Raw genomic sequence first — 19,484 nt, forward strand, 5'->3', positions numbered from 1 at the left:
CTAATGACTCTTAACAGTGCATAAGAAATAAGTAAAATTAAACAAATATATTTAATATAGTTACTGAGTCAAATAAAGCCACCCAAATAATAAACACTTTACCTAACATTCTATAATCCAGACATTAAGTACTTGTCAGTGATAAGAATTAGATTTTAATTTGTTTGGTTTGGGGGCCACGCTCTGTGTGCACAGGGCTTGTTCATGGTTCTATGTTCAGGGATAGCTCTTGGGAGAGGTCTCAGGGGACCATATGTGGTGCCAAGGACTAAATTCAGGACAGATGGTAGGAAGGAAAATGCATTTCCCACTGTACTGTCTCTTGTGCCCAAGAATTGGTCCTTTTGTTAAGTAGAAAATAAATGTAAACAGATTAAAGGGAACACAAATGGTTATTTGTTATGCCATAAATGCTGCCATAATATATCATACAAACTGATAAGAAGATAGGAAAATGAGTATCAAGTTTAGCTATTTTAAATCTATTATAATGTATCTGCTCTTTCCATTATTACTCATTTCTATAATCACTCACTGTCCTCCCATTGTTCATCGATTTGCTCGAGTGGGCCCAGTAACGTCTCCATTTTGAGAGTTCTTGTTACTGTGTTTGACATATCGAATACATCATGGGTAGCTTGCCAGGCTTTGGCGTGCGGGTGAGATACTCTTGGTAGCCTGCTAGGCTCTCCAAGAGGGGCAGAGGTATTGAACCCAGCTTGGCCGGGCTGGCTGCACACAAGGCAAACGCCCTACCCACTGTGCTATCACTCCACCCCATTTCTATAATACATAACATAATTTAAAATAAAATAAATCAACTGGTTTGTAAAGTCAAATGTTTTAAACTGATAAAGGTAAAGCGAGAATGCCAAACTCATTTTAAACTGAATGAAATGAAATTTTCATAATGTCATATAAGATATTTGATTATTTCAGTGAAGTTGTTCACTGAAGATCAATCAATACTCTGCATTTGGTGTGTAAAATTCAGGGACAAAAATATTTCAATATCATCATATATTGCTATATTTTTCTATTCATACCAGTAAAATATTAGAGGCAATAGAAGTTGGCATATCAGAAAAAATGTGTCATAATTGACAAAGAAATAAAAATTTATTATTTACATTACCATCTACAGCATTATTATTTTTTCACTTTTAAATTTAATTTATGCAATGGAATGTGACTGCTACTCAAACACAAGCACTTCAAATTTGACAAGATAAATACTTTTATGTGCAAAACATTTTAAAAGACATGGTAGATTCAAAGATAAATAATAAAAAATCAGATTATTCTTAAAACTTATAAAATACATAGTTCTATATCATCATTTCCGCAATGTTTCATTTTGTAAGAATTTATTGTGAATTAAATTATACTCGGATGTGGTGTGAGAACTATATTTCTAAAAAAAGATGAGGTATGGTTAACCCACCACACCTCAACTATCTTCCAGTCTTAAAACAACTGGAACAAAATGTTTCTTTATTCATCAGTATATATGCCAACTTGCTGTTTAGAATGTGCATGTAGATTAAGTCAGTGCTCAGAAACTTTCAAGAGTTTCTTTTCTAGCCCTATTTTTTCTGCCAGGACAAGCAGAATCTTTGAAACATACTGATCTGAAACATATACAAATGCATTAGAAAAATTTTAAATTGATAGGAAAATTAGCAGAGTTAAGAGTTGGTATACCAATCCTGGTTAAAAAAAATGTGATCATGGATAATTATCAAAAAGTCTAGATGTTTCCAATGCATTACATCAAACACACTTTTCTATAAAACTGCTAATGTACAGAAACAACGAATAAAGTCAGCATTCCACAATGAATGCATAGAGATAAAACACAGAGTAACAGATTCTTCAGTGACATTAATAAGGTATTTGGTACATTAAGTCTAAACAAAGTTTGTAAGAGCAAGAATATTTATAGTAACCTTCTGGTATCTGCCTTAAATGTAATTAATTGTCTATATAAAAAGCCATTAGCATTCTCATTTCTTCTCTACAAACTAAATCAAAGCAGATAACATAATTCATTAGCCAAGATTTAAAAATAAATAAATAAAGATCATGAGGTTCCCTTTGTATTAATGAAAAATTTTCCCACACCTCTAATCTCAAAATGTGAAATTAGAGAGTAAGAAATATAAAATAAGAAGAAATTTTCAAGTGAAAAAGTCAAGCAAATCTTGATTTCCAATGATTTAAAGCAAATAGCAGATGGCTTATATTCATAGCGACAATCTTTAATATTGTTGTAAAGGAAGTTTTAAAGACATTTTATAAAAATAATACAATCTACAATCTGACTATATAGTAGTGATCTGGGAAGTTTGCCCAAATTCAAATAATTTGACCCGAATAAGTTTTAAACCATGCATATGTTAAATGAAAATTAGGTCTTAGTTTCTCTTCCTGTATTGTTAAGTGAGAGAACACATACCCAAACTAAAGTCTTATGTAATATATACATATATGTAATAAAATATAATACCAAATCTAAAGCATGATTCTGTCTTTTCTTACTAATTTATGTTATTGATTTGTTTAAACTTACAGTTATTTTGTTGCTGCTATTACATTATATTTTGGAAACACTCAGCCATGCTCAGGACTTACTCTTCATTCTGCAATCAGAGATAACTCCAGGCAGTGATTGGGAAGCATATATGAGACTAGGGATCAAACTAGATCTAGTCACATTCAAGGCAAGTGTCTTAACCCTGTATTTTCTCTCTAACCTATACTGTGCTCTTATTTTTTTGTATATTTCTATTTCATCAAATGTGTTACAAGTGCTTTCTGTATTACTGAACCTGCCATGTGTTTAATAACAATTTGTTTGAAAAATAATTCCTAAATATTTAAAGAAACATTTTAAAGAAACTCCAGGTATTTCTTTTCATTATTTTCTTCTAGTCTTTGAAAGAGAAAGGTGCACTATTTTATATTCCTAGTTTTCCAGTCTCATATCTTCCACAGTAAAAAAAAAATAAAATAAAATGAAGTCAACCATGTAACGTATCTTATGCTAGAATATTTTAATTTATAAAATTCATATTTCCCCATACTAATTCCTTCGTCTTAATAACATTGACTTATTTTTTTGTTTAAACTACTTGGGGTGGGCTGGAATAATAGCACAGTGGATAGGGCGTTTGCCTTGCACATGACTGACCTGGGTTCAATTCCTCCACCCCTCTAGGAGAGCCCGGCAAGCTACCAAAAGTATCCCACTGGTAGCATGCCCGTGGTGTATTTGATATACCCAAAACAATAACAAGTCTCACAATGGAGATGTTATTGGTGCCCACTCAAGCAAATTGATGAACAACAGGACCGCAGTGCAGTGCAGTGCAGTGCTAAACTACTTGGGGTAAGTGTGGAAGGGAGGGCTAAACAGTACTCAGGAGGACAGAGGGCCAGTCTATATGACTCTAGCAGGTGGTAGTAGTTCAATAGAAGGACCTGGGGATGCTATGCTAGTTGGGGTCTACAATAGTATGCTAACGGCAGTTCTGGGTTCTCCAGGGTTGCAGTGTAGGATGTCTAGGGAACTATGTGGCATGAAGGATGAACCAGGGCCAGCTGCATGCACAGGCATTCCCTTTATCCCATGTGCTATCTTCACAGCCCCTCAATTAGAAATATTTTAACTTCAGTCTAATCCTGATTTGATCCCTGGATCTCCATATAATTAGACAAAAACCCCAGATCCTTGAGCACAGAGCCCAACTAAGCCCTGAACACTGCCAGGAGTGATGCTTGACTACAGAATTAAGGTAAGCCCTGGTTTGTTTTTAGTTTGGTTGTGGCTCCAAACTAACAACAAACAAAAATCTATATTCCTTTTGCTGCAGTGAAAATGAAGAAAACAGTTACTTCTGTATATACCATGGGACTAGGGGAGGTGATTGTGAATAAAAGGGGGTTTGATTGGTCTTTATCTGGACTGTCTGATTGCTCTTTATTTGGCAATCTGATTGTTTTATATAACAAATTAGATAGCTAAGTTTTCACACCCAGCTAATATCAGGCACAGCCAATCAGACAGCAGGGACTGAGATACGTTGTGATCCTGGAAGAGAAAGAAACTAAAGGCAGAGCTGTTGGGGTGATTCTGTGGTTCTTTTTCTAAACAGAGGTTGCTGTTGTCCAGTGTGAGCTGCAACACTAACACTAATGACAGTTTAATGTGTTGTTCTTAATCGTCAGCCTCAAGAACCAGATCCAGAAGCCATTTGAGTCTGTTTCCTATAGATAGTTGGCATCAAGCACACAGCTCAAAAATAGAACATTTGACGTGTATGTGTGAGGCCTTGGGTTCAACCCCAGTAATTCCCCAATGCACCAAGCGATTTATCTTTAAACAGAGACCAAAAATGTTTTACACATACACACACACACACACACACACACACACACACACATTTGAACCTTGAAACCAGATACTTTAGGAGTGCTACTGTTTTTTATTTCCAAATATCAAATACTAAAATTTCAGGATTGGATAGGTAGATACGGGAGTTTATATTTTGGATTACGGCAGACCAGATGATCCCCTATACCCTGCCAAGAGTGATCCCTGAGAGTATAGCCATGGGGAAGTGCTGTTGGATTGTAGTTCTAAGCATTTTAGAAAGAGACACTGGTTTATCTTTTTTCCCCATGGCAGGGAGCTTGACTTTATTGAGTTACTCCCACAGCAGTGCTCCTGAGGCACACCCAATTCCATCAGGAACTCCCAATTAACTGTTTATCTTTAACCTCTCCTTTGTGCTCTTCTTCTTCTGTTAATGATTTATATCCCCAAATGAGACTCTATAACTTGTAAAGTCAAATTCTTCTGAGGGCTCTGTACTTTGTATTTGTGAGTGAAATATTGCTTTTCTGTTTTCTTTATGTCCTTTGCATAGTTTACTTTAGAGCAATGCCCCTTTTTTGTATAGACATAGACAGACAGTTAATGCTATGCTTTTGTAACTTGGGAATTAATTGACTCCAAATAATATTTGTACCTAGGCATCTGTCATATTTGATTGACTTAGGCCTTAGTTACCTTTATTTCCTAACACTCCAGTTCCAGGGAGGGACAAGGATGGACTCAGGGCAAGCTATAAGCTACCCTTGCATTAAAAAGGGACAGGATAAGAGCCAGAAGAAGTATAAGAACATGGTCATGGAACAAATTCTGAAAGTCACTACCCAAAAAGTAGTGACAATTAGGACCTTGTGGGGTTAGGAAGGACTAATGTAGTCTAAGGACTGTAGTCTTGGATATATAGCAAGATGTCCCCAGGAAGATCTACCCTGTAAGTTTAATGTATTACTGTGTTCATATAAAATGACTAGAAATGTTATGAAGATGATTGTTTAGTAAGGATCTAGAGTGCTGAGCCCTTAGATAAGATTTTGTCCTTCTGTAAATCTGGAAGAAATTCCCCTGAAGTAAGGATTTTACATCTGTTCATTGTTTACGATGATCTTCAACCACACCTATGTGTAATTGCTATCCCAATCCTTCATGATTTCTCTATAACTAATGCTGTAAGATTTGGATAAACAGCCACTGATTACCAACCAACCCGGTGGTCCCCATTGCTTTGTTTATCCTTTGCCTTCCATCGGCCTGGGATAGTGATTCAACCCTGGATACACCAAGGGGACTCTCAGGTCCCTGTAGGGGGGCCAGTGACCCCCAGGAACAGAGAACACTGCTGAGTGTGGCCCCAAAACAAACAAAAATTAAAATTTAATATATATTAGAGTCTGAGAGATGTTGAATTAATGTTCAAAGGATAACTCACACTATTTCTCATTTCAGGAAAAGATAATTACTATGAAAGTTTGCATTGTGTGCAAAAGAAATGAAATATTATCTTTAGAATTCTGGTCCAATACAAAAACAACTTTAGTTTAATGGTTCTGGAGTTGATGGATATGCTCCTTTATTAACAACAAAATATTTTTAAAATATATCATTATATCAGATAGATCTTTTCACATTTTCTTTATTTATTTCACTAAACTTTGACTACCCTAATATTTTTCATAAGTAGAAAGAATGTTATTATTAATTTAAAAGTGTGTCCAAGTTCCAAATTTTGGATTCTTTATAAGGCTCTCCATGGAACAATTCCAGAGGAAAAAAAGTCATTGGAACTCTATAAATTTGGGAATTTTGAAAAAAATGATTCTATAAATAAATTACAGACCTCACATGGAATGTGTAAGCTGGACACTGCAGTTACCTTTTCTCCCTACCCAAATAATTGTCAGCACAATAGGAATACATAAAATTTATCCATACAGATGCTTTTCATTGTTAATGAAAAGTTTCCATAATTTGTTAATTTTCATGATCTTTAAAGAGATATTCAAAATTAACTTCTATCCTTTACATTGTCAAGGCACCTTTTAAACACTGGTAAAATATATTTTTCCTGCTTTAAAATTATTTATGTATTAAACTTTCATATTAGATCATAAACTCTTAGATGCTAGATACACTAATTTATCTCTTCAGCTTTCCTTCATCTGGCAAAACATTGGTAATATATTATGTGTGACAGTTCAAATACCAAGGACTCATTAAATATCAACTCAATTAAGCGTTGTCTTCCCCAGAATTGTCATCTTGTCTAGTTATTCTTTCTCTAAAAATTTAGAAAAAGATGTGGGAGATAATATGAAATAAATAAATATTCATTGCAATGTTTTGATTGACAACAGATAGCAGGAGCAAATCGTACACCTTATAGTATGCTGACTAATATACTACCACAGACACAAGTCAATAGAAATAAAGAAGTGTTGACTCTCAAGGCATAGTAATGTCCGAACTTATGGTTTAAAACAAATATTTGTTAACATAAATTCATTTGAACTCCATACCGTTGCCTTGCATATTGCCTAGTTTTGTCACTGACTTGACATGGCCGCCTGAGCATCAGTAGGTGGAGCTCTGGAGGAATGGCCCCAACACCACCCCTACTCCCTCCGACCCCATACACACAGGAGAATGCACAAGTGAAATACATCCTTAGGCCCTCATATTGAAGTGCAGCCTCAAAATGACCAAGTATTATAGGGCGTGGCCCCTGGACTTCTTGAGTACCACTTAGGAGTCCTTTGCCCTCTAAATTTAAAATAAGATTTAAAATACAGCAACAATTTTAACTTCTCTAAATAGAACTTAATATGAATATGACCTTTTAAATTCATCTATTATAGTTTGTTCTTCTGGTTACATATACTTGTGTACTTTATTTGTATTAGCACATTTAACAGGTTTTATGTGCTTTGCTGACACTTATTGTACACTCTTCTTACTCTGAATGAGATAAAAAGTACTGTGTAAATATGTGTAAAATCTTAACATTTAATGATTATATTCATTATAAAATATTAAATTTTACAAAAAAGAAACTGCTCTATCATGAATTGGCAAATACTACTGAGATGGTTATACATCTATATGCTTTTATTTTGTTTTGTTTTGGGGTCACATTTGGCATTATTCAGAGCTTACCCCTCGCTCTACACTCAAGGATCACTCCTAATGGAGTAGAGGACCACATGGGGCGCTAGAGATCCAACCAAGGTTCGCTGCATGTAAGGCAAGCGTCCCCAGAAGCCTTCTGATGTTGACATTGGACACTGGTTCAGAAGGAACAAAATAGCCAAAATTTTAATTTCTTCTGAACTACACCTTTTATTATTTTATTTCTTAACTTCATAACTAAAATGTATGACAAATAATACCAAAGTGATGAAATATAAATATGAGCAGAATACAAGGGCTATCAATACTTTTTCCTACTCATATGTATTTACAAAATTAGCCAGCATTTTTTTTCAGTTTTAGAACCTTCAAAAATACAGTTAATGTTTTGATGTTACTTGCAAAGGATCTCAGCAACATGGAGAAATGTGAGGCTAGACAGTACCATTTAATTTCATTAAATTTTTATGCATACATTATTTTATAATCAATGAAAAATGATACAATCTTTTAATATTTTCAAATCAATTTATTTATAAAACATTTTTTTCATGAAGTCAAAACTTACTGAATATAAACTAGTAGATAGTAACTCAAATATTTAACCAAGTATAACAAAAAACATTGAAATTAAAGCAAATTCAATTTCAAAGACTAAGTAATGAAGCTGTATGTATTTATACATTGAAAGTTGTTGTTTTTTTTCTATTTGGTCACACCCAGTGATACACTCAGGAATTATTCCTGGCAGTGCTTGGGGGACCATAATGGGATGCTGGGAATCGAATCCAGGTTGGTTATGTGCAAGGTAAACATCCTACCTGCTGTGTTATCGTCCAGCCCCTATATTGAAAGTTTTTACTAGAAATTTTAATGTGTACTTAAGCACAAAACAAGCCTGATTCACAAAACATGCCTAAGGCTGAATAACAAAATTTAGGAGTGTGTGAACATTTTCATCCGATATATCACAATTTTACATGAAAACAGCATTTTCATTGAATTCAAGTCCAACATTATTTTTCATAAAATAAACTTGCTGACCAAGTTAAGTTTCTCTAGCATTCTATTAATATTCAAACATGGCATTTATCCTGAGGTGTGATATAGGTACTCTCCTGAGCAGCCAAAAGGCAAATTATGATGCAAAATAAAAATGCTATAAAAGTTCAGATCTATACATCAAACACTGGAACAGCACTCAATCTTTTAAGTTAATTAATTATTATAAAGATAGTAGTGCTATTCTTTTCTGATGTATAGATACCATTAAAGAAAATGTCACATTTAAAAAGTTGAAATACATAACAATGTGATATGAGATGGATAAACATATTGTAGGTGTAATATGTGCCAATGATATTTCATTTGGTAATGTTAAAGGGACAGATTTTTCCTTGTTTATTCTAGCATTACGGTTCTGCAGTTACTGCAGGGCAGGGACAACATAATATAAAAATTTTAACACCTCTAGAGGGTTTAGGCCAGCACTTCACAACAAAAAACAAAACATAGTTCTGCCAAAACTCTAAATCAACAGAGCAAGTGGGGCAATGTTAGTCTACACATAGAATCCAATGTGTTGCCAAGTGAGTCCTAGCTTTGTTCATTTTATCCCAATTACTCTATGATCAATCACAGGTTTAAAATACCTCTGAAAGGAAGATTAAAAAAAAAGAACCTCTTACCTTGACACATAAATCCTCTTTCTTCATAACCAGCATTACATGAGCACTTGCCAATAGGTACAAGCCATTCACCTTCTGTACTGCAGTACATCCTAGGAGGATCTTCTTCCTTGGAATTGTTCACACAAGAACCTCTCACCTCCACCAGAGATTGAGAATCCATGGGTACTGTGTCTGGAAACATAGCCAAATTCTTCACCGTGAATGGACACTTCTTGAAGTACACTCTCACAGACACCAAGGCAACACAAGCACCAACGTCTTGAAAAGCCAAATAAAATCCCTTTTTGTTGACAGGACCTACTTCTCTAATCTCAGTATTGAGTTTTAAAATGCGATCTCCAAGGTCCATTTGAGTAAAACTTTCATCAGCTGCAATGGTATCAATCTTGACAAACTGATGCTCTCGGAATTTAACCCCATGGTCATCATCAGACTCCATGTAGTACAGGTTGAAAGTTTCCTTACAAGTTCCCAAAACCAATGGTATACTATTACAGTCCCGTAGAGTGAACTTGAGCTCCACATATATCTTCTGAGCTGAGTTTCTGGGCACCCAGTTCGTTCTCAGCCAATTATTTTGGCTATGATCCATAACATTACACACCTGGTAAGTCCTGATGGGTGTGTAATGTTCATCAACACCACTTATTTCTTCCCACTGAAAAATTAAAGAAAAAAGTTAATGAATATAATGAAATTAAATAATTCATACAAGATGGGTTTCCAATATCATAACAGAAAATACAAAATAACTAAATAGAGTTTTTAGTTCTGCTCATAACAGATCATGATGTAGATCAACCAGGTTTACTTTTATTATTGTGAAATTATAAATTCTAAGCCAATCTAACTTATTCTAAGAGACCCAATATAACTCTCCCTACTAATATTTTAATATTTTAAAGTACATTACTAATTCAGAATAGGGCTTATTTTCCTTTTGCAAAAACACCCTTTAATATTTCTTGTGAAGCGAGTCAATTTAGTGACTATGAATTCTTCAATGGTTTTTTTTGTGTGTGTGTGCATGTGCACGTGTGTAAAAAGCTTTTTATCGCCTCATCAAATATTAGTGATAACCTAGCTGAATACATTATCTTGGTTGAAGGCTTCTTTCATTCAACTCTGAATATATTTTGTTTTTCTTCCTGGACTGTAGAGTTTTATTTAGTAAGTATACTGTGCATCTTGCAGGGTTTCCCTTATTTTTAAATTTACTTTCATTACTTTTAATACTTCATATTTATATTTGGCTAATGTCTTTTTAATTTTTATTTCTTAGTGGACATATCTTTTTGTTTATTTTTTTCAGAACCATAAATTATATACATCTGGACACATATTTACTTAGTTCAGGGAGTTCTTAAATATATTTTCTTTTATTAAGATATCTGCCTTTTTCTCTCCTTTGCTGGAATTTTCTTATAAAACCTTTATAAAGTCAAAATGGTAATAAGCATATCAATTACCATTAACTGGCATGCAAAAAATTAAGTTTTTAAAGTCCCTTCCAAACCCATCAGATTATACCAACTGAACACGAAACATAAGATAACACGGATATGCAACAAAAGCAGACATGATAAACATGTAACCTGTGCAAAGAGGTTCTGGCAGCTGAAACTTCAGGAGGCAAGTCTCGTTGGTTTGTGTGTGAGCTGCCTCTGTAACATCTGTTGTAAAACATGCAGGATAGTATTTTTTCTTTTCCCCTTTTATTGTAAAATCAGAATTTCTTTTGAGAATTGATTAGATTACAGAAAACAAGTAATAATGTAGGTCTTTAATAAACGCAGAGTGGCATGTGTGAAGCTTTTTAAAGAACAGATACCTGTTTTTTTTAATTTATTTTTTTAATTGAATCACTGTGGGAAAAGTTATAAAGCTTTCAGGTTTGTCTCAGTCATGCAATCATCAAATGCATTTCCCTTCACCAGTACTTATTTTTCACCACCAAGAGCCCCAATATACCCCCCTCCCAACCCTCCCAATGCCTGTAAGGCAGGTGAATTCTAGTTAACACTCTATCTACTTTCAAAAGATGCACCATTATTATTTAGAGTTTACACCCCAAAATCAGACCTGCTGAAAAGGCATTGTGAAATAATTTGTTTTCTACAGCTGGTTACAAGATCTAAATGATGTAAATGCGATTTTGGATTTCTGTATTTTACTTATTAAGCCTGGAGGTATTTCTGCCAAAAGTCAGATAATTATGAGATTTGTTTCTGTGGCTCTGGAGCCATGGCAAAGCTGGAGAGCCGCACATAGGGGGCAACTCGTGACCTCAGTAGGGCCTGAAGGACGAGCTGAGAACACCCCCCTTCCCATGAGGTTTCAGTTGCTCCATCACGACTGGCTCATACCTGGCTTCCAGAAAGCTCCGAGGTGGCTGCCATCTTGCTTTCCAGAGGGAAAAAGGCCAAGAAGAGATACTTGTAAGGAACCCACTTAAGAGTAAAAGTCTATCAGAGAGTCTCAGATTTGATAATTTTAAACTGAGATGCCTTTCATAGAATAGTCACACTCAAAGCAAATCAATGCATAATATAACTTTCAGGGAGAAGTTTTATCTATGGAATACAAAAAAAATCCTTTATTTATTTATTTATTTATTTATTTCTGGTTGTTGAATCACCATAAGATACACAGTTATAAAGTTATTCATGATTGGGTTTCAGTCATATAATGTTCCAATGCCCATCCCTTCACGCTGTACATTTCCCACCATCAATGTCCCCAGTTTCCCTCCCCCCAACCCTCTTACCACAGCTTGCATCTGCAGCAAGCACTTTCCTTCTCTCTCTCCCATTCTCTCACTCTCTCTCTGTCTTTCTGTCTTTTTCTCTATCTCTGTCTCTCTCTCACTCTTTCCTCTCTCTGTCTATCTCTATCTTTTCCATGGACACTTTATACAAAGTTAAAATGTAGACATTATTTAAAATTAAATTTATTAACACAATTTAGATTAAGAATTTTTACTAGAATAGAAACAAGTGTATCCTTTAAGATGATTCTGATGCACTTTTTTCATTTTATAGATGGCATTTTACTAGACACCAAACAGAACATGCATCTATTTACAATATGATGCAAAATATTACTTTAATTATGAATAGATCACAGTAGATTAACATTTTTCCCTTAATGGTAATTTGGCAAGCTACCACAAGCCCTTCATGTAGAAACATGAATTGCAAAAAAGATAATGCAAATACCAATTGCTTTGCTTTGTGCATGAAAGGTTGCTGTAAGCAATTATCACTTCATTAATTTGTAATGAAGACCAAATTGCTTGTAAATGATGGTGGCATGCCATCTCAGACCATTTACTACAACAGCAAATCTCTAACTCTAGTATTTGCTGATGATTTAAGACAGTAGAAATAAAATAGTGAGTATTTCTTCATGACAGAAGCAACAATAGAAATAATTAATTAAAGCAGTTGTGGTATACTGAAACCATATAATTGTAAACTAATATTACTTGAATAAGAACATTTCAAATGTTGCTATTTCAAGAGTTTTATCTTACAAATGAAAACAATTTGCTATTTATCCTTTATTTCTACTGTGCAAAATTCATCAATTATTAGAATAACACTATTGCCATACTAAACACTCTACTGCAGAGTTTGAAAAAGAAAATAGGCCACATACAGATTTAAGTGAGTAAATGAACCTTTCTTTATTTTCTGATTCCTTTAAAAAAAGTCTGTAATAGGTACTCAGTTGTAACGCTATTTCAGCAGAGGAAATACAAACCTAGGAAATATGCAGATCCTATCTAAAACTCAACTTCTCTAAAATTAATAATTTTTGTAGTAAGTTTGGCTTCTAGGTCCTTATTCCATCCCTCCACTAATGCACATTTTCCACCACCAATGTTGTCAGTATTCTCCCCACCAAATACCTACTCCTCACCATACCTCTCTGGCCAACAATTTCCCCCATATTCTCTCTCTACTTTTGGGCATTATGATTTGCAATACAGATACTGAAAGTCTATCATATTTGGTCCTTTATCTACTTTCAGCACATATCTCCCTTCGGAACTCACCGTCCAACCATCATTGACTTAGTGACCCCTTCTCTATTCCAGCTGCCTTCTTCCCCAGCTCATAAGGCAAACTGCCAACCATGGAGCAACATTCCTGGCCCTGTCTCTACTATTCCTGGGTGTCAGTCTCATATTATTTTATTTCATATTCCACAAATGAGTGCAGTCATTCTATGTTTGTCCCTCTCTCTTTCTGACTCATTTCACTTAGCATGATATTCTCCATGACCATCCATTTATAAACAAATTTCATGACTTCATTTTTCCTAACAGCTGCATAGTACTCCATTGGGTAGATATACTAAAGTTTCTTTAACCACAGACAACTCTTTTTTTTTTTTCAGTTTTTTTTCCCTTTATTTTATTTTTTTAAAGTTGTAGATTTACAATTTTTTGTGCTTTGGTTTCAATTATACAATGATCAGATACCCATCCCTCCACCAGTGCCCATTTTCCACCACCATGGATAATATCCCTCCCACCCCCATCCCCCCATCCCCCCTGTCTCTGTGGCAGGGCAATCCCCTGTGTTCTCTCTCTCCTTTTGGGTGTTGTGGTCTGCAAAAGAGGCATTGAGTGGCAAACATGTTCAGTCCATAGTCTACTTTCGACATGCATCTCCCCTCCTGCGAGGATCCTCCAAACATCCTTTATTTGGTGCTCCCTTCTCTATCTGAACTGCCCTTTCCTCTAGGATACCTGGCTGGCCTCTAAGTTATGGAGTAATCCTCCTGGTGCTGATCTCAGCTATTCTTGGGTATTAATCTCATACTTTGTTACTTTATATCCCCCAGATGAATGCAATCTTTCTATGTCTATCCCTCTCTTTCTGACTCATTTCGCTTAGCATGATACTTTCCATATTGTACCACTTGTATGTAAATTTCATGACTTCATCTTTTCTAAGAGCTACATAGTACTCCATTGTGTAGATGTACCAAAGTTTCTTTAACCAGTCATCTGTTCTTGGGCATTCAGGTTTCTTCCAGTTTCTGGCTATTGTAAAGAGTGCTGCAATGAACAAACAAGTGCAGATGTCACTTCGACTATACATTTTTGCCTCTCTGGGATATATTCCCAGGAGTGGCATTGCTGGGTCAAATGGGAGCTCAATTTCTAATTTTTTGAGAATCGTCCATACTGTTTTCCAGAAGGGCTGAACCAGTGGACATTCCCACCAACAGTGAAGGAGTGTCCCTTTCTCGCCACATCCACGCCAGCATCGGTTGCTTTTGTTCTTTTGAATGTGGGCCAGTCTCTGAGGTGTGAGATGGTATCTCATTGTGGTTTTGATCTGCATCTCCCTGATGATTAATGATGTAGAGCATTTTCTCATGTGCTTTTTTGCCATTCGGATTTCTTCTTCGAGAAAGTTTCTGTTCATTTCATTGCCCCATTTTTGGATGGGGTTGGATGTTTTCTTCTTGTGGAGTTTAACCAGTATTTTGTATATCCTGGATATCAACCCCTTGTCAGATGTGTATTCGGTGAATATCTTTTCCCATTCTGTAGACTGTCTTTGTATTTTGGTCACTGTTTCTTTGGAGGTGCAGAAGCTACTTAGTTTAAGATAGTCCCATTTATCTGTCTCTGTTTTCACTTGCTCAGTCAGTGGCGTGGCATCTTTGAAGATAGCATTAGCTTCAATGTCATGGAGGGTTTTGCCAACTTTGTCTTCAATGTACCTTATGGTTTCTGGTATGATGTTGAGGTCTTTAATCCATTTTGATCTTACTTTTGTACATGGTGTTAGGCAGAGTTCTGAGCCTATTTTTTTGCATGTAGCCGTCCAGTGATGCCAACACAATTTATTAAAGAGGCTTTCCTTACACCACTTCACATTACTTGCACCTTTATCAAAGATTAGATGAGCATATGATTGAGGGGAGATGTCAGTGTATTCAACCCTGTTCCATTGGTCTGCAGTTCTGCCTTTGTTCCAGTACCATGTTGTTTTAATTATTACTGCTTTGTAGTACAGTTTGAAGTTCGGGAGGTTGATTCCTCCCATTTTCTTTTTCCCAAGAATTGCTTTAGCTATTCGTGGGGGCTTGTTGTTCCATATAAATTTCAGGAGTGTTTGCTCCATTTCTTTGAAGAATGTCATGGGTATCCTTATAGGGATTGCAATGAATTTATACAATGCTTTCGGTAGTATTGCCATTTTGACAATGTTAAGTCTCCCGACCCATGAGCAGGGGATATCTTTCCATTTCCTCATGTCCTCTTTTATTTCCTGAAGTAGCGTTTTGTAGTTTTCTTTGTGCAGGTCCTTTACTTCCTTAGTTAAGCTGATTCCTAGGTACTTGATTTTCTGGGGCACAATTGTGAACGGGATTGGTTTTTTCATGTTGCTTTCTTCTCTCTCACTGTTTGCGTATAGGAAAGCCATGGACTTTTGGGTATTGATTTTATAACCTGCAACTTTACTATACGAGTCTATTGTTTCTAGGAGTTTTTTGCTGGAAGTTATTGGGTTCTCTATGTAGAGTATCATATCATCTGCGAATAGTGAGAGCTTGATTTCTTCCTTTCCTACCTGAATGCCCTTAATATCTTTTTCCTGCCTAATCGCTATTGCAAGTACTTCCAGTACTATATTGAACAGCAGTGGAGAGAGTGGGCATCCCTGTCTCGTCCCTGATCTTAGAGGGAAGGCTCTCAGTTTTTCCCCATTGAGGATGATGCTTGCTGTAGGCTTGTGGTAGATGGCTTTAATTATGTTGAGGAAGGTCCCCTCTATACCCATTTTGGCTAGGGTTTTCATCATAAAGGGGTACTGGATCTTATCAAATGCTTTCTCTGCATCTATTGATATGATCATATGCTTTTTATCTTTTCTTTTGTTGATATGGTGGATTATGTTGATTGATTTCCGAATGTTAAACCATCCTTGCATCCCTGGGATGAATCCTACTTGGTCATGGTGTATGATCTTTTTGATGAGTAGTTGGATTCTATTTGCTAGTAGTTTGTTGAGGATCTTTGCATCTGTGTTCATCAGGGATATCGGCCTGTAATTCTCTTTCTTTGTGGTATCTCTGTCTGCTTTTGGTATCAGTGTGATATTTGCTTCGTAGAAACTGTTCGGAAGTGTTTTTGATATTTCAATTTCGTGGAAAAGCTTAAAGAGGATTGGGAGTAATTCCTCTTTAAAGATTTGGAAGAATTCACTAGTGAATCCATCCGGGCCAGGACTTTTGTGCTTGGGGAGACTTTTTATTACCATTTCAATTTCCTTGATGGTGATAGGTCTGTTCAGGTATTCCAGGTCTTCTTGGTTCAGCCTTGGGAGTCTGTAGGAGTCTAGGAATTTATCCATTTCCTCGAGGTTTTGATGTTCCGTGGCATAAAGCTTCTCAAAGTACTCCCTGAGGATCCTCTGAATTTCTGTGGTTTCTGTTGTAATGACCCCCTTTTCATTTCTGATTCGGTTTATTAGGGTTTTCTCTCTCCCTTTCTTTGTGAGTTTTGCTAGAGGCTTATCGATCTTGTTACTTTTCTCGAAGAACCAGCTTTTGGTTTCATTGATCTTTCGGATTGTTTTTTGGGTTTCCATCTCGTTAATCTCTGCTCTGAGTTTTATTATTTCCTTTCTCCTGTTCGGGTTGTGCTCCTTTTTCTGGGCCTTCTCCAAGCTCTTAAGCTGTGAGGTTAGGTTACTTATGTGTGCTCGCTCCTCCTTCCTGAGGAATGCTTGTAGAGCTATAAACATTCCTCTTAACACAGCCTTTGCTGTGTCCCATAAGTTTTGGTAACTCGTGTTCTCATTTTCATTCGTTTCTAGGAATCTTTTGATTTCCTCTTTGATTTCCTGTCTAATCCACTCGTTGTTCAATAGTGCACTGTTTAATTTCCAGGTGTTTGATTTAGTTTTCTGTTTTTGTGTGTGATTTACTTCTAATTTCAGCGCATTATGGTCTGAGAAGATTGTTGATACAATCTCTACCTTCTTAATTTTATGGAGGCATGTTTTGTGGCTCAGCATGTGGTCTATCTTGGAGAATGTTCCATGTACGCTTGAGAAGAATGTGTATTCAGCTTTTTGTGGATGAAGTGTCCTATATATCTACTAAGTCCCTTTCTTCCATTGTTTCCCTCAAATGAAGTATGTCCTTGCTAAACTTGAGTCTGGTTGATCTATCAAGAGGTGACAAAGAAGTGTTGAAGTCTCCCACTAGTATTGTGTTGCTATTGATGTCTTTTTCCAAATCTATGAGTAGTTGTTTTAAGTACTTTGCTGGTCTCTCATTAGGTGCATATACATTTATTATTGTAAGTTCTTCCTGTCATACAGATCCTCTGATCAATAAGAAATGGCCTTCACTGTCTCTTATGACCTTCCTCACTCTGAAATCGATGTGGTCTTATATAAGGATGGCTACCCCAGCTTTTTTATGGGAGCTGTTTGCCTGTAGGATTGTTTTCCAGCCTTTGACTCTGAGTCTGTGTTTGCTTTGACTATTGAGATGCGTTTCTTGCAGGCAGCAGAATGTTGGGTTCAATTTTCTAATCCATCCTGCCACTCTATGTCTTTTAATTGGTGCGTTTAGCCCATTGACATTGAGAGAGATTATTGTTATGGGATTTTGTCCCATTGTTCTGTTAAAATTTGGTGTATTTGAGGGGCCTTTCTTGCCTTAAAGTAGCCCATTTAGTTGTTCTTGTAACCATGGTTTTGAGTCTATGAAGTTCCTGAGCTGTTGTTTGTCTGTGAAACTCTGTGTTGTTCCTTCTATTATGAATGAGAGTCTTGCTGGGAAAAGTATTTTGGGGGAGGCATTTATTTCATTGAGTTTTTTTACTATGTCCCACCACTGTTTTCGGGCCATGAGGGTTTCATCAGAAAAATCAGCTGTGAATTTTAAGGATGCTCCTTTGTAAGAGATTTCTTTCTTCGATCTTGCTGCTTTCAGAATTTTGTCTCTGTCTAAGGTTTTGGTCATTTTGATCAGAATGTGTCTTGGGGTATTTTTATTCGGATTTCTTCTAGCTGGTACCCTTCGGGCCTCCTGAATGTGGTCACAAGTTTTCTTCAGCTCTGGAAATGTTGTAGCAATGATTTCTTTGACAGTTTCTTCTTCATCGAGGTTTTCTTCCTGTCCCTCTGGGACTCCAATAATTCTTATGTTACCCCTCTTTGCTTCATCACGATCTTCTCTTGCCATCTGTTCCCGAATTGTGAGTCACTTTTCCATTTTCTGCTCTTTTATGGAGAGTCTCTGAACTTCATCTTCGAGCTCACTGATTCTGTTCTCAGCCGCTCTTACTCTGCTGCTGAGGCCTTCCACTGAGCTTTTCAGTTCGCCTACGAGATTTTTCAGGTCTGACATTTCTGATTGCATTTTCCTCATTTCTGCCTTCAGATCCTCTTGTCTTCTATTGGCATTGGTTTCCATTGTTTCTTTTAATTCCCTAAGCATCCTAAGTAGCTCCCTTCTGAATTCCTTGTCAGAGAGGTTGTCTAACACTAGAGTACTGTTGGTGTCATCTGGGCTAGACTCTTCAATATGAAAGTTTGGTGGGCTTTTGCGTTGCTTTACCATTGTGAGAGGTGTGGTTTAGTCCTTGACGTTCTCTGTTACTATTCTGCTTGATATGCAGTGTGAGTTAAGATAGGCTTATGAGTTATTGGCTACTGTGTTTCTAGTGGCTGAGCTAAAATAGAGAAGTTTCCATCTAAGAAGTTAGCTTATGGTTCTATGGCATATGTAGTGGGAAAATATTTTGTGGCCGCTGACGCGGCCGCGGCTCCGGAAAGAGTCCCTGGCACTGGGCGAGGAGTTGGGAAGGTCTCCTGTTTGGAATTGGAGCCGTTCAGCTTTGTTGCCCAGAGCTGGGCCTCTGTGCCCGTCCCACGCAGATCAGGGGTTGAAAACCGGCTGTCTAGGGGCTCTTTCTAGCTGCGCGTGCCCAGAGAGGGACCCAGGCCCTTGGGGGCGGGCTGTACCTGTTGGAATTGGAGCCGTTCAGCTTTGTTGCCCAGAGCTGGGCCTCTGTGCCCATCCCACGCAGATCAGGGGTTGAAAACCGGCTGTCTAGGGGCTCTTTCTAGCTGCGCGTGCCCAGAGAGGGACCCAGGCCCTTGGGGGCGGGCTGTACAGCACAGACAATTCTTAAATCTATTCTCAATAGCATAAACACAATGAATCTCATCAATCATTAAATCTCATCACCATTAGAACAGTGTAAGAAAAACAACAGAAAAACATAA

General features: G+C 36.7%; 1 protein-coding gene across 2 annotated transcripts in view; it reads right to left on the minus strand.

Moving 5' to 3' along the window:
- Window positions 1-19,484, minus strand: part of EPHA3 (EPH receptor A3) — a 398,195-nt gene that overhangs the window by 254,653 nt on the left and 124,058 nt on the right. For both annotated transcript variants that reach the window (XM_056135456.1, XM_056135454.1), the window contains exon 3: window positions 9,208-9,868. In XM_056135456.1, coding sequence (XP_055991431.1) covers window positions 9,208-9,868 — 661 coding nt within the window. The remainder of the gene's footprint in view (window positions 1-9,207; window positions 9,869-19,484) is intronic.

The sequence above is a fragment of the Sorex fumeus genome, unplaced genomic scaffold (assembly GCF_029834395.1).
Source record: "Sorex fumeus unplaced genomic scaffold, SorFum_2.1 ptg000115l, whole genome shotgun sequence".
Lineage (NCBI taxonomy): Eukaryota > Metazoa > Chordata > Mammalia > Eulipotyphla > Soricidae > Sorex > Sorex fumeus.